The sequence below is a fragment of the Penaeus vannamei genome, chromosome 19 (assembly GCF_042767895.1).
Source record: "Penaeus vannamei isolate JL-2024 chromosome 19, ASM4276789v1, whole genome shotgun sequence".
NCBI classification, from domain to species: domain Eukaryota; kingdom Metazoa; phylum Arthropoda; class Malacostraca; order Decapoda; family Penaeidae; genus Penaeus; species Penaeus vannamei.
Window position 1 is genome coordinate 32,199,847 of NC_091567.1, and position 16,863 is coordinate 32,216,709.

The following is a 16,863-nucleotide window of genomic DNA, read 5'->3' on the forward strand; positions in this document are numbered from 1 at the left end:
ATTTTTTTCCTTTTTTTTTTTTTTCTCTCTTTTTTTACAGTTCACAAGTGATAATAGTGAACTCAAGAAAAATTTCAGTGATGCCAACTTGGTTCTGCAAAGCCACACCCCAAGCAATATCCAGCGTATTAGTTCTCATGGCAACATCAACCCCATGCTTCAGAATCTGAAAAATGCTGAGGCAACAAGAATGGCCGTCTCGCAACCATGTACGCAGCCACTATTTTATCTATTCATCGACTTGTTCATTTTTTTTTCTCTGGAATTATGGCATTCGAAGGCCAAAATAGTGTTTATTATATAATTATCTCTCTTTCTCAAAATTTCCTTTATATTTCTCCCAAATATTTTCCTTCTGAATTGAGATTCCTGAAATATTGAACAAAGGAAAGTAATATTTATTATAATACATTCAACCCCTTGGCATTTGTTATATTTTCCTTATATTTTCCCAGTGTTGCCTGTGCCTGAGAAGCAAGGATTTATTTCTGGTGGCCTGGAGAGCACCCACAGCCAAGCACGGAAGAGTGGCAGCTTGCCCTCGTCCCACCATGGCTCAGGTCTCTTGTACCGCAAAGACATCTTCTACAGGGGTTCTTTGCTCAACATCCGGGAATACAAGTAAGTAGTTGGTTTTCCCTTTTTTAGTATCAATTAACCTTTGGATATTCCTCCGTGAAATATATTAACTTATTAATTAATCTGTTACAACTTGTAATTGTTAGGTGGGAAAAGGCTATTTCTATTTCATGTCTCTGCTTTCTTGCCAAGAGAAAGAAAAGTTGAATAAAATCTTTCATTAAACACCAAAAAAATGTTGCATGTTTTGATTAGTACAAAGTATCACTCCTATTCCATACATTTATGGTTCTTCTACTAATTTCCATTTTAACATGTACATTTTGCAAGGTTCTTCCATAATTATTTTTTCCTCTTGAGTATTAAATTTATCTATGAATTAGACCCTCTGTGCAATGAGCAACCAACCTTTTAGTGCCATGTCAGAGATACACCCTTTAATATTCCCCTCTTTCAGACAGCACTTGTTTTTCTTTAATCTCTTAGATTGGATTTTCAGTGAAATCCAATGCTAAACTTTGGTTTCCTTGTTCTCCTTATCCTTGAACCTTTGTAGATCTTACCTTTGGAGTAGAACCCTACTTAAAATATGCCCAAACTTAGAACTTGGGATTGCAGCATCCAAACCAATAGAGAGTCCTTTAGTAATTCCTACTTTCCCTCTCAGACAGAATCCAAGCAGTTATAGGGCATCTATGGCCAGGCTCCCAGATACAGAGGAGACACCCAGTGAAGTGGAAAAAGCAAAGGTCAGTTAGTAAGACAGTGACAGTCTCACATGTATTGTACACTTTTGTTTACAGGAATATATTTTCTTTATGTTTGTGATTTTTTTTTTTTATCCATGATCTGTATTAATACACTTTGATGCACTGAAGCAGATGTAATGGTTATTCACATTTTCAGTTTCTTTGATTTTTATAAGATTCTACAAATTTATAGCATTTAGAATGCTCTTTTCTCTTCTCTAAGTTAGACTGAACATTTCCTGGCGGTACACCCAAAATTTTTTTAATCATCTGGATTAAGATACTTCAAATTTATTGGTTGATCCAAAAATATTTTCACAGTGTAATAGAGAATATTTTGTAATAAGATTTACAATGCTTTTAGTTATGAAACTTTTAAACTTTTCTTAAGGTTGCCGAAGCTATGTGGTATGATGTGAACAATCTGATGCATTTTTTATAACTTTACTGTGCATATTGTTTCACTACTTATTAATTCAAACAATGAAATGTAAGGTTGAGTCCTTCAGTCATTTAACAGAAATTTCTTGCAGTTGTGTGGATGTGTGCCATGCTCTAGGGAGACACGAGATGCCATGAAGAGCCTTATGGATTGGGAGCTTCTTGTTGATGGAATATTCATCCTCTTTGCCTTCTCCAACTTTTGTACATCCATTGGATTCAATGCCCCTTATATTTTCATTGTGGTGAGTTTTGTCCTTAGTGTGTAATTATTACCTCTTTTATATCTGCGACTGATATTATACAGAGAACTAGTCTTTATTGAGTTCTGATATATTCATATATTTGCAAAATGGTAAGATTATTATTACAGAAGCTATATAATGTATAATGTCATGATACAATTCCAGGAGGTATTAGCAACTTGGAAATATTTTTTGTATGAAAGAATTTTGTAAATAAGAACATATGTTTTAACAAAAGCATTACTGTTAAAAGAAGTTACAAAACAGGACACTTGCCTTACAGGATCGCGCCCAACAGCTCGGTATCCCTAACAAGGACTCCTCATATCTGTTGTCAGTCATTGGCATTTCTAATACAGTGAGCCGTATCTTGCTTGGTTATATTTCTGATCAGCCTTGGGTCAATCGCCTTTACCTCTACAATATAGCTCTCACCCTCTGTGGCATTGGTAAGTGGTCTTACATCAGTATTTAGGATGGATTAATCTTTTTCTTTCTTTTATTATTTATCTCTTAATTTTTTTATAAACTTTTGTGAAAATTTATAAATACTTGTTTTTGTATGAATTATTTATTTCAGTGTTTGCCTTACTACAAATGGATATCAAAACATTGGATCTAATTATGTGTAGCTTGTAACAGAAAAGAAATGGTTATTAAGGGGACGATCCCTAAGTTTGATTGGGGTAGATGGGCTTGGGGTTTTGGGTTTGTCAGAAATGAGCTATACCCATTTTCACACTCATATAGGATCGTAGAATTACCCATGTGAATATAAAACCTCCGTGAAGAAAAACACGGCTGTGATGGGGTTTGCGAATCCAAGACACTCGGATAAGGCGTCAGTAATTTTTACATGTATATATTTATCCCCTACTAGAGTGAAAATGAATCGTATTTTGACGTTATTTAATGAAATAAGTCACTGGAGGATGAAAAATTCTAATGATAACAAATTCCTACCAATGTGAGGGTTTTATGATGAAAAAATTAAGAAAATCTAAAAATCATCAAACAATTTTTCATGTCTTTTTCATTATAATATGTGGTAGATATCATTTGAATCTGACATAGACATTATATATATAACATTAGGGTTCAACAATAATGCATATGCTGTGGTGAGTCTCCTATCTCAAAGAATAAAGGAACACGAGTTGTTTGTTTAGGATAATTCAGAGATTTTTCATGCTTTTTGTGTTAATTGGAGCCGAAGCAATCAAGAAAACCCGTAATAGTAAAAATGTAGCTACCTCATACTAAGTATAAACGACTGAAGCATATAAAGGCTAAAGATCCCACATAAAATGTCAAATACCCCTTAAGATAATTAATGTTTATGTTATTAGGCTAAGAAAAGAAATATCTATGGGAAACAGACACTGGTGAGTTTATATTTTAAAATATCAATGTTTTGTAAATGGTTATTTCTAATGAATAAAGTAACGACTCAAGGTTACTCGGTAACTATGAACCGCTAGTTACTCTTAGCATTTCTCATTATCTCTGCACACCTGTATACATGGGTATGCATGCACACAGGCTTACACATATACAAGCATTTATATATGCATATACACATTTACATATATATATATATATATATATATATATATATATATATATATATATATATATATATATATATATATATATATATATATATATATATATATATATATATATATATATATATATATATATATATATATATATATATATATATATGTACACACAATTGTATACACAATTACACATTTCTTCTTCTTCTTCTTCTTCTTCTTCTTCTTCTTTTGTCAAATATTTTAAAGTATGAAAAAGGTATTTTTTTTAGGAAACTAAGGCAAACTTTGAAAAAAACAACAACTCTGCCAGTCTCATTGGGTGCTGTATTGATGGTTATGCTGATTTTTTTCTTATCATAAAGTATGCAACAATGTGGGCCAATAGCAATAAGCAAGCGACATATGTGGAAAAAATTGCAGGGGGAATTTTACATGGGGGCTTTGCTCCCTTTTGGGGGATTTGTACAAATTTTGTAACAAAAGGTGCAGAAGGCTGAAGTAAATTGGTAGATTATTATTATTTTTTTATTAAAACTGATTTTTTTTTTAGGGATGGTCCCCTTAAAATGCACTTCATAGTTCTTTAGCACCATTTTGGAATATAATAAAAAGAGAAGAGAAATTTTTGTCAGAAAACACAGTCAGGGTTGAATATCAGAAATAAGTGTTAAATAGTGTAAAGAATAAAATGATTCCGTCATCCACACTAAAATTTTGTATATGTATAATTAGCAATGGTTTTCTGTGTTATATGCAGATAGAGTAGAAATAATATCACTTCTATTTTTATATTGTTCTTGAAATATGTTCCTTTATGCAAAGTCTGATAATTTAATCCTATTGCTAGGAAAGGAAGTAATCTTTACTCTTTTCTTATTAACAGGTACCTGTATGAGCATTTGGTTTTATAGTTATGCGTCCCAGATCTTTTACGCAATAGTCTTCGGATCCATGTCAGGCGCGTATGTTGGACTGACATCTGTTGTGCTTGTGGATCTGTTGGGGATGGAGAGACTCACAAATGCCTTTGGTCTTCTCCTTATGTTCCAAGGCATTGCTTCTGTTTTGGGCCCACCAATGTGTGGTAAGTATTATGATCGTGAAAATCTGTATGCCATTTGTATGATCCTTACATTTATCTGTATGTGTGTCTTTTTGTGATGGTTATGTGATTGTGTTTGTGAATTAGAAATAGCTTTCTTTTTACATAATGATCTTGCTTAACACATCCTTTTTTATATCTCCTCTTTTTCAGGTGCACTCTTTGATCTGACTGGCTCCTATGACTACAGTTTCCTTCTTGCTGGCAGTATGATAGCTGTCTCAGGACTGATGTTGTTCTTCATCCCTTGCATTTGGAGAATTCAAGCCAAGAAGCTCGCCAAACAAGTTAACTCCAACACAGTGCAGTAAATAGCCAAAATTTTGGAAAAAATGGCATAAACTGAATGTGCTTATAGAGGTTGATGAAGGCACAACTTATTGTCAAAGCTGGGGAGGCGCTCATTAAGATTTTGCAAAACAGATGGCTGTGTAGAAAAAATGTACTAATGCACTACATTTTGTTTAGTGTGAAGGCTTTTAAAAGGATTGAACATCTGCTCTGCATAAATTTGAAAACTACTGTGCCATTGAGCAGTTTTCTTCGGATGTTTGTATACTTCTCATTTTCTTTTGTTTCATTTTTAAAATGATTTTACATTGTCTTAGAAAATGAATTTCAGGGTATTCATTAACACTATTTGACATCAGATTCATTATATCTCCTCATTGGTATTTCTTAAGCAGTCACTCATATTAAGCTTTCTTAATCAGACTATTAGAAATATTGGGACCAGATTCTATATTTAGATTTACAAAAAAATCTTTGTTAGTATGTAACTCATTAAACAGAGACTGGCATATTTAGCCTCCTTATGTGTGATGTAGGACTATCAAAGTAAATAATGGAATTTTTGGTGCTAATGTTATGTCTTTGAGATGTTTGTGAGAATGCAAGACCCATCGAGTTTGTATACTCCTTGCATAATGCACTGAAGTCTTTTTTTTCTTTGTTTGAAAATGTAATTGATTGGTATGTAAATAATTATTACCTTCTGTTGTAAATCATGCTATGTTCGAGGGAATAGGAAGAGGAAGATCGATAGAGAATTAATTGGTATGTAAATAATTACTACCTTAAGTTGTAAATCATGCCAAGTTCGAGGAGACAGGAAGGTTGATAGAAAACATATTGCTCTGTATTGGAGTCAGTGCATCAACCATATAATTTTCTTGACTAAGCAGTGTAATTGGGTATATGTTTGATAACCATTGATAGCACAGCATTTAAATGATGCTTCATACATATTCCTTTTTTTTTTTTTTTTTTGCAATTCATATGCCTCATTATGAACATTGTTAGTGTTAGATAGGGATTGATCATTTACAAGATAGGTTTTTTTGTACTTCATATATTCATGTAGGGCTTTCATTTCTCTTTCTGAATATCGTTTATCTGTGTACTTATTCAGTTTTTTATATTTATTTAATGTCTTTCCCTGACAATGTAGGTCTAGATTTTTTTTATCCATAAGATTAGATGCAAAAAAAACTCTTGATTCATTGGTGTGAATGTAAAGGAAAAAGCAATCGTTCTGTAACAATTACTTCATTTCAATATTAAAATGAAGGGCTTTCTTTTGTGTGATACATATATATATATATATATATATATATATATATATATATATATATATATATATATATATATATATATATATATAAACATATATTTTCTTCTTCCTGTTCAAGTGCTTTTATATTGATTAGCCTTTAAATGCCAATATTTATTATAGGGAATTCATATGTCTGTTTGTAGTCTCACTTTCCTTATCTCTTTCCTTTATTTCTTTAACCCTTTACCGCTCAAGGGTGGGTCCAACTGGCAAATACATTTTTCCTCATTTCAACGTATTCTTACAGTAAAACGTCTTTGCATTCAAAACATTTATTTACCCTGAATATCTTCCTTGTCTGGCATCTCTTTATATGATGCTCATGCCGTCACGTATGTCCTTTTGCGAATACCCGACATCTGGGTTCATATGATAGTATATGTAGCCAATGAATTTTCTTTCTGGGTGGTAAAGTGTTAAGACTATCAAGATGTGAAGCAGATTGAGTGATTAATGCAAAACATGATGTTCATGTGTAAAAATAAGGATATTGTCATTTTTAGAGTTACTAACATTTTACTAATGTACACACTGTATCTGTGACACAAAGGCATGCATAATGTGAAAAGAAAAGTTGATATTCTTTTAGAAAAACAGTCAGATAAATAGATAAGACTGTAATTGAAAAATCTTTGTAATCATTATTATTTTTATTTTTATTATTATTATTATTATTGTTATTATTATTATTATTGTTATTATTATTATTAGTATAATTGTTATTATTAATATTGTTATTATTATTATTGTTATCATCATTATTATTATTATCATTATTATTTTGTTATTGTTGTTATTATTATTATTATTAATATTATTATTATTATTATTATTATTATCATCATCATCATCATCATCATCAAAATTATTGATTATATAAATTTTATCATTTATTATTTTTGTTGTTATGATTGCTTTTATCATCATCTTTATCACTATTTTTCTTAGTGACATGGATTATTTGCATAAAAAATATAAACATTAAAAAGAGGAATTATAAAACAAGATTCGTATTTGTTTTTTATATTTTTATTTTCATCTTTGTGTTTTCTCTTGTTCATGTGGCCATATGAAGTATATATATCACCTTATTGTTATATATACTATCTTCATTTCTTACACACTAAGAAAGTATAAATTGAAGTTACGAATGTGTGCAATATGGCCATTGCATCAAAGGTTATTTATATTTTGGATAAGGACATTAACAGCCAAATTGATGTGTAATATAAGTATAATTAATTGAATATTCCAGTGTGATGATGATGTGTTTGTGTTGTGTGATTTAGGTGATTATAACATACAAGTTCATGCATGGATCATCCTCATACTCGTAGTACTGAGGTATTTACTGAGGGCCTTTTGTAGCTGAATGACTCTGGCAGTATATATTGTAGAGCTGATATATAAAATATACAGTTGATGTGTGGATAAATGATCAGTTTTCTGGCCATTTGTAGTTAGTGTGAGTACTTTACACATATTATTTCACTCACATTCTCAAAGGGCTTTCTGATATCATTTTTGGACATATCTGCTATGATTATCAAAGACTTATTTGAGTCATTGAAAATTGGGCTCTGCGAGCCCCATACTTACTTGACATGATATGATGTCGTCATCCGTGACCATCTTAACTTGTTCCTCTACCTCATCTCTGCCTACAGGTTCAGAATCTGAAAATGGGTCTTGAGAGCCTTACCAACCCAATGCTGTGATTTTTTTTTTTTTTTTTTTTTTTTATACAAAATTCAGAGGAAATTACCTGTGGTTATTCTTATAGATGCATGCTTTCATTTTTTTCCTATCATTTTTGTTGTATGTGTATGTGTGCAAAATATGCACCCGTGTACATACACATAGGCACACATGTACACATGCACGTGTGTACACACACACACACACACACACACACACACACACACACACACACACACACACACACACACACACACACACACACACACACACACACACACACACACACTACACTACACTACACTACACTACACTACGCTACGCTACACTACACTACACTACACTACACTACACTACGCTACACTACACTACACTACGCTACACTATGCTACACTATGCTACACTATGCTACAGCTAAGAAACAGACTCATTTAGACTCTCTCAACTTTTGTTTTCTTTCCTTTTTTATCCAAATAAATTAAATATAGTGTTGAGTAGACAGGCCTTCTGTTAGCAATTAAAGATGTTGCCAGAGAAGAACAAATTGATAATGACTAACACAGTATTCTTTGTCCAAGTTCATTCTCACACTTAGGAATTAAAATTGTATTCGTGTCATGTCATTTTTACTTCATTTTCCATGCCTGATTTGAAACAACTTAGACAACCAGCAATATACGGGGAAGTGAACAGTTGACATAACAAATTGAGTTGTCTGTTTTTAATTTTTTTTATTATTCTTGAATAGTTGCAAGTGATGGGAAAGCTGGAGATTTATTGCGTGATTACAAAAGGACCGAAAACAATCAGTAGAAGAGATTTGATGTATATTTATTTCCTAAAGATATTAAGTTGACATTCCTTTTTTTATAGGGGCTTTATGTTCCATTTACTATTATCTAGGAAAAATACACAAAAAATGAAATGGAATAGTAATCAAAATTTTATAGAACCATTAAATCTACATGCTCAATAACTGTGCCTTCATACAGAGATACACAGTTTTGAAAACAGAATAATGAAACTTACATGCTACTGCTAAGCTTTTATGAGTTTTTGAATCTTTCACATGTTGAGCAGAGTTTGAAAAGTAAATTTTGAAAGGAGAGATAATAAGGATAAATTTCCATGATTAATCCATTGCTGTCGGATAAATATATTGTCGACTGTATTTTTCTTTTGTGAGTTTCGTTTGCATATAGATGGCTCTACAAGTGCTCAGCCACCAAAGGAGCCATAGTATGCCTACAAGAGCTATCTAATTTTATCTTTCCTTAAGTTTATGCAAAAAAATATTCTGATGCCATTAATATCAATGTTAATAACTGATATTAAGATGATAATTTTATTGACATCAAATTTTAAAAAATCTGGTGAGATAGATACAACTAGTTATTGGTGATAATAATTTAAAAAATAGATAAGATAGATGCAATTGGTAATTGGCAATAATAAGAAAAAAAAAGGAAAAAATCAGGTGAGATATATACAATTAGTTATTAGTAAATAAGCACTTGTAGAGCCATTTGTGTAAAGAATTAATAACCCAAAAAAAACAAAAAAACAGTGGATATGGCATGTATTCTTGCCTACTTGGCTTCAATGAGTTTATACTTTTCAAAATTATAATGACCAAATAGCCAATAGATTTATTTCAATGTTTTAAAAGTAGACTATTCATTGGGAGAATAAAATCATGATAACCTGCTAGTAGTCAAAAATAAGCTAAATGGTGATTTCTCACTCTGAAACGGCAATACATAATCTGAAAAATATATATTCATATGAAATATTAACTTTCATATATACAAGATAAATTAACATGAAATGAGTAGTATTCATTGCTGATATTGAAATTTCATACTTGTGTATGTTACTGTTATTACTTTCATTAGAACTGGAGAGTAATAGATCTTTTTTTTCCTGGAGAGTGATATAGAATTTTTTTTCATCATTTCCGGTGGATGAACATTTCCTTTCAGAGGAGTATTTGCTTTGTACAAGAACTAGAAAATATCTGTTTTGAGGAAGGAGCTGAAGAAAAGAAATTTTGAAGCTATTTCTTTCAAATAATTCTTACTGACTGAAAACAAATGAAAATACTCTTACTTTCACTGCCTGTTATATATTATTCTGAATCTTTAGCCAGGATGAGTGTAGTTTATACTTTTAAGACTTTCTTTTTATGTAAATAAAGATTTATGTTTCTACATGAACTTTATGTCTTTCTTTTATTTACAAATATATATCATGTAGAGTATTTTTTTTCTTTCTTTTATTTACATATATGTATCCTTTAGAGCTCTTTTTCGTTCTTTCATTTACACATATATATCATGTAGAGCTCGTTATAAAAGCATTTCATTTCACAAAGCTCTGAAACTATTTCTTGGAAGTTGACTGACACTTCTTTAGATTAAGATTCAAAGTTCTGTGAAAACAACAGTATGACAGGGTTGTAGGTTCAGTATCAACTTCATAGTTGACATGATCCTAGTATCTCTGCTGCGTGTTGCTCTTCTAAGTACTTCCATATGTAAGGTGGGTGGATTTGTTGGCTAACTATGCCAATGAATTTCTGATTTTTTAAAAAATATGAATATTAAAATATGGTGCCTATATATATAACCATGGTGTTTTTATTTTCCTTTCTTTTGTTTTTTTTCCTGGCTTGGGGAAAAAAAGGAATCCAATATATACATGTATGTTTATGCACATTATACATGCATATATATATATATATATATATATATATATATATATATATATATATATATATATTTTTATTTATTTATTTATATATTTATATATATTTATATTTATATTTATATTTATATTTATATTTATATATATTTATATATATGTATATATATGTATATATATATATATATATATATATATATAAATATATATATATATATATATATATATATATATATATATATATATATATATATATATATATATATATATATATATATATATATATATATATATATATATATATATATATATATATATATATATATATATATATATATATATATATATATATATATATATATATATATATATATATATATATATATATATTTATTTATTTATATATATATATATATATATATATATATATATATATATATATATATATATATATATACATATATATACATATATATACATACATATATATATATATATAGACATATATATATATATACACATATATATACAATATATATATACACATTATATATATATATATATATATATATATATATATATATATATATATATATATATATATATATATATATATATATATATATATTATATATATCATATATATTTATATGTATATATATATATATATATATATATGTATATTATACATATCATATGTATATTATATATATTATATATATTATGTATATTATTTACATTATATATATTATATTATTTATATTATATATGCTAATTATATTAATTATATATATATATATATATATATATATATATATATATATATATATATATTATATATACATTATATATATTATGTAAATTATGTATATTATGTGTGTGTGTGTTTTTATACATCTATGATAACTTTCAGCCTTGAGAAGTCTCCCCTTAGATTCTCAAAGGGAATAAGACACTGGTAAAATTACTCCTTGAAATTTTAGATTTTGGGTGTTATTTTTGGATAATGAATATCATATAGAAGAGTAATTTTTTAGATAAAAAATTACTTCATCTACTGAGTATTTATATTTTTGATTAAAATTAGTAAAATGACTTAAAGCCTTTTCTTGGATGTTTTTTTCAATTTTTTTACCATCAACTCTTTCCCAGCACACTCACTAAGTCCCATCAAACTAAATCCTCTAAATATCATATATTAGCCGTAATGCCAAATTTGGGTTAAGTTTGAAAATGGACATTATATTATACTACAGTTGATAAATGCAAGTATTTAGTAATTAATTGAGATTATATATTTTTAAAAGGAGAGGCCAATTTGTTGCTATGAAAAATGTTCATTTCATCGTTGTACAACTGATACACTCTTATAATTGTGTGTATTTACTGAAATTTTACTCTTTTCAGCCTTACCTGGACTTCATACTGTATGAAAGAAAAAGTTCACACTGACAAAAGTAAGTTATCATTTGAAGGCCCTTGTATCAATTTTCGAAATATTCAAGATGAAATTTCAAATAGATAAGAATAAAAAGGTGTATTATTGTTTGAATATTCTGACACAAAAGAGAAAGAGGGAGAGGGAGGGAGGAAGTAAGATTTGACTTGATAAAATTTCTTTACAGAACAGTGTACATGCTCTGCAGAAAGCCAGGGTATGATGCTAGAGAGAGAGAGAGAGAGAGAGAGAGAGAGAGAGAGAGAGAGAGAGAGAGAGAGAGAGAGAGAGAGAGAGAGAGAGAGAGAGAGAGAGAGAGAGAGAGAGAGAGAGAGAGAGAGAGAGAGAGAGAGAGAGAGAGAGAGAGAGAGAGTGAGTGAGTGAGTGAGTGAGTGAGTGAGTGAGAGTGAAAGTCAATGTCAATCCCCCCACCCTTAAATTTCTTGGTGGTATATATTATGAAGGGCTTTACTGCAAATATAAGAAATTCACATAAATTTTGAAACATAATACAGATGATCAAATTAGACATTAAACAGTTTTGGATAATTTCTGATTGAAATAATATATGGTCACTTGAAATATATTTACCTTTTAGAATGTAGAATCTAATTTTCAGTTATTAAATGTTATGTCACTTCCAATGATTTTTAAACTATATAGAAAACTTGCTTTACTTCCTATTTGGTTTCAAGTAATCCTCCAAATAGTATTTTCCTTCACCACTTTTACTTCGATATTTAAAATTGCTGTCCTTGAAAGAAATTTGACCATCAGATGGTTTGAAAACGGGTAAAGCAAACACACAAGTTCATCAAGAGATTTTTTAATAATGACATTTACGACTGGTAAAATTTTGCAATGCTTGGTCTTCTGCATAAAACATACATATTACTGTATACTGGACAAAAATACAAAACAATATCTGTACAATATATTACAATTGAAAATAAAATGAGATTTATAAATGTTTTGTATCTTGACAGTAAAACTATGCCTACATGAGGCTTCCTCCTGCACTACTAAGTCAGCTTCTGAAAGTAAGAAAGACATAAGCATTACACTTCACATTCATGGCACCGCATGGAAACTGCATGGTGATTGGGGGTATAATGCAGCAGCCTAAGAGTCCACTGAACGGCCTTCGCTGAGACCCATTTACATAAATAAAGCTACTGGATTTAAAAAATCACCTTCAACTAGCCTATGGAGAAAAATATCATCAGTTGCTATAATGCTGGCATTTCTACCTAGCAGTCCTATCTAAGTTACCAACCATTCATCACAGTTCAATGAAAAAAGAAGAAAAAAGATAATCAAAATAAAATAAAAATAATATCAATGCCTTAAACATGTCAAATATTTTTGTGACAATATATTATATTGCTTTTTACTGAGATATATGCTATTCTTGTATTTTATAAACTCAGTATGTGTGTATAATCATCATTAATATCTAGGAACTGTATCCCATCATTTAAATCATTACTTAGTGTGTAGTAATAATAAAAAAAAAATCTGCCATCTTGTCTAACAAAGCCGTTTTTGTCATAGGGTGCTTTCAACTATGATAAAGCTTCCTAAGGATTCAATTGTGTAACATGTAAAAATGTGTAAAAATGGATACCCAGAGAGAGGAAGGATAAAGAGAAATAAAAAACTTAAATACCATTATACTGACAGTTTTATATATACCATCCCTGTTTACTATAAAAAAGACATACCAATGAATTATAAATATGTTTTAAAATGTGAATATTCCATTGTGAAATAATTCCACAACAACCCTGTATATTTCTTCCCCAAAATATAACTCTTAAAAAATATCACTTTCCTCAATACTAAATAACCACAAGTTCACCTTGGGATAAACTTTACTATCCCTTAATATAACATGCAGAGAGGAAACGATGATGATAAGCTCTGGTTCCATTTAGATCTTTGGGGAAAAATGAGATTATCTGATGAGTCACTTTTCTATAAAAATAATGAAACATTTTACAAACACTTCAGATATGTACATCATAATGCTCTTGACATGTCATTTACCATTCATCTTTAAAGGGGGGAAAAGGGAGATAAAAGATAGAAAAATAAATGACGTATTAGTACAACATAAGACTTTGGCTTCAGTTTTAAAAAAATGCACAACAAATTGTCACAAAACCATACTTATGGTCAAAACAAATTGAACTAAAATACAAAATCAAGAAAATGAACAGCATTTCAACATAACTCACTTCAACTATTTTTTTATCTTTCTGTTCTATGACAGACATAAGCTGTCTCTTGCTATTTAAGAATATAAAGAATTCAAAAGCCATGGATAAATGCCCATATGATGAAACCTGATCACTAACAGTAAACAATCATAAATCATTTTTTGACTAATAATTAAAAATAATCCTTATCACTAAAAATAAACTGACCATTATTAAGACTCGTAAGAAGAAACACATCTATATATTCACCTTCTCGTTTCATTCCAAACTTTAGTCAAATATCCGTCATTAACCATCTTACGATCACTTACTTCACAAATACATTAACTGTATATATGAACATATGTAGATGTGAATGGGATATACAGTAAATTCTTAGAGATACTTTTTAGAGATGTATGTGGAGGAGTTCAATAACAAATTTGACAGAAGTGTAGATGTAACTAATTTCCCCGATTCTCTTTGGTGTGCATATTAAATCACAACCATTTTTGGTCTGCTTCACCCTAGCTATCAGAAAAAGTTTCATTATTGTTTTGCATATAGCCAATTCCAAAAGGTTAAATTACACCTCATAATACCCAAAACCAGATTAGAAAAATTACTGTGTTTCTAAACAATATTAATGAAATCATAACTATGCAAATCTATCACACTGCTGACAGTCTGATAGAATCTATACTCTTTATAGCACTTTTACCTTCCAATTTGGGAGGAAGTCCTTATATCATAAAAGATTAAAATGATAAATGATGATAATCAGCTAGCATTACGTTTATGTGACATTACATTCCCAATGTTAATTCAATGAAGAAAATAACAAGAAAGGATTTAGTGAATTAAAATGCTTAGCTTTACTAGTCAAATGATGTGCCATTTGGGATATAGTAAAATGTGTGAAAATTCCTATCACACATATTTATGAAATATGAGGTTGCCATCTACCTCTGTTCAAATTCTCAAGAAACAACTGTCCACTAGTTATGAGAAAGTATAAAATGACCCAAACAAACTTTTGTCAAATTGCCTTAGATTGTAGACATATCATTTTCAATTAATTCACGATAAAATATATTACATATACTAGTACTACCTTACTCAATAATACTCAATAATTATGAATGTAATACTGATAATACAGCTGGAATCCATGACATAATACCATTGAAGTATTTACATGAAGTGGATTGTATATCAGAACTGATTTGTAGTCATGACAAAGAACTTGAAGTATTCAATAAGCAATACTTATTTCTACCTCAGTTAAGAGACAACTGCCCCTTGTTTCTGCTTCACCACTGTGTCCCTTCCCAGTCTGCCCACAACGGAATCTACTTATCAATATTATACTTAGAAAGCTGATCTTTAAAACTATTGGCAAATCAAATTTGTGAGAACTGGAGCAACCTGATGGGTAAATATTATAGCTTGCATGAAGACGACTTTGAGTGACAGCACGATCATTCTTCCAACTCACGACCACACACAGCAAGAGAGTGCATCACACAGTTTCATATAATGCTCTCATCTTACTTCAGTCAAATCTGCTGAATTTTTGATTGAACATCAAATAATTTTCAGTATCATTCCCTAAACATTAAGTTATGTACAGAGGAAAATATAAACACATCAAAACAACAACAAATTCTATGGTATATTTTTGTGCCATTTCATTTCCTGATATGATGTGTGCTTGTTATGAAAGATATGGTTAATGATTTCCTTGCGGCAATGATCAGTCAAATAAGCTGTAATAGGTAATCACATGTCTGTGCATTCTAGTTTTATAAAACTACCTAAGGTGTCCTTCTGCATAGATAAATCCACGTATTCTTGTAATCCAAAAGTTATATTATGGAAAGTGTGAAAGGGAACAAAACATATCCACAAGGATGTTGCTCATTGAGGGTTTTAAATTGGTGATATGTTGGAGAGTTCTATGTATGTAAAGAGAATGTTTAGCTGAATATTCTGATGAGGTTCAGTACGTCAATGGCATGATTATATTTGCATATCGTTGGTATAATCTTGGGTCACCAGATTAAACAGGACAGACAGAGGAACAGGAGGGAGGAAGGGGGATAGTGAGGAGAAAGAATTTCCTATGAATAAAGATTATCAAACATTTCCTGTTAAGAAAGCTTTTCCTTCTTTGAAATGGAATCAAATAATACATTTCACTTTCTATAATCAAGTCTAACATGTCACACAAAGAGAGATTTAAAAGATACGTAGTAAACACATTCATAGCAGATTCATAAAAATAGAAAAAAGGCAAGAAAATCAATAAAAAAACACACTAATATTCTATAAGGAGAAAGTTTTTGTAATTCCAATGGTCTTTTCTTTTTATTAGTGACAAATGAAATATATATGCATGTATTTATGCAAGTGTTTGTGTTCCTGTGTGTTTGTTTATACTTGTATTTGCTTTTGTATGATTGTTTTTTGTGTGTGTGTGTAACATACAGTATAAAGTAGAAAAGCACAACCAAATGACTGGGGT

The 16,863-nt window shown here is 29.9% G+C and overlaps 2 protein-coding genes across 2 annotated transcripts in view; one reads left to right on the forward strand and one right to left on the reverse strand.

The window, feature by feature from the left end:
* The window catches only part of LOC113817510 (Monocarboxylate transporter 1), a 12,081-nt gene extending 5,516 nt beyond the window's left edge, over positions 1-6,565 (forward strand). Inside the window, exons 5-11 of the mRNA XM_070134202.1 lie at positions 41-209; positions 456-621; positions 1,247-1,328; positions 1,862-2,014; positions 2,298-2,463; positions 4,463-4,663; positions 4,835-6,565. Of these exons, the coding sequence (XP_069990303.1) occupies positions 41-209; positions 456-621; positions 1,247-1,328; positions 1,862-2,014; positions 2,298-2,463; positions 4,463-4,663; positions 4,835-4,992 (1,095 nt within the window). The 3' untranslated portion in view covers positions 4,993-6,565. The remainder of the gene's footprint in view (positions 1-40; positions 210-455; positions 622-1,246; positions 1,329-1,861; positions 2,015-2,297; positions 2,464-4,462; positions 4,664-4,834) is intronic.
* A 6,380-nt stretch (positions 6,566-12,945) lies between these two features.
* LOC113817492 (uncharacterized) overlaps positions 12,946-16,863 on the reverse strand; it is a gene marked incomplete in the record, with an annotated part of 36,814 nt that continues 32,896 nt past the window's right edge. Inside the window, 1 exon segment of the mRNA XM_070134203.1 lies at positions 12,946-13,169. Coding sequence (XP_069990304.1) covers positions 13,158-13,169 — 12 coding nt within the window.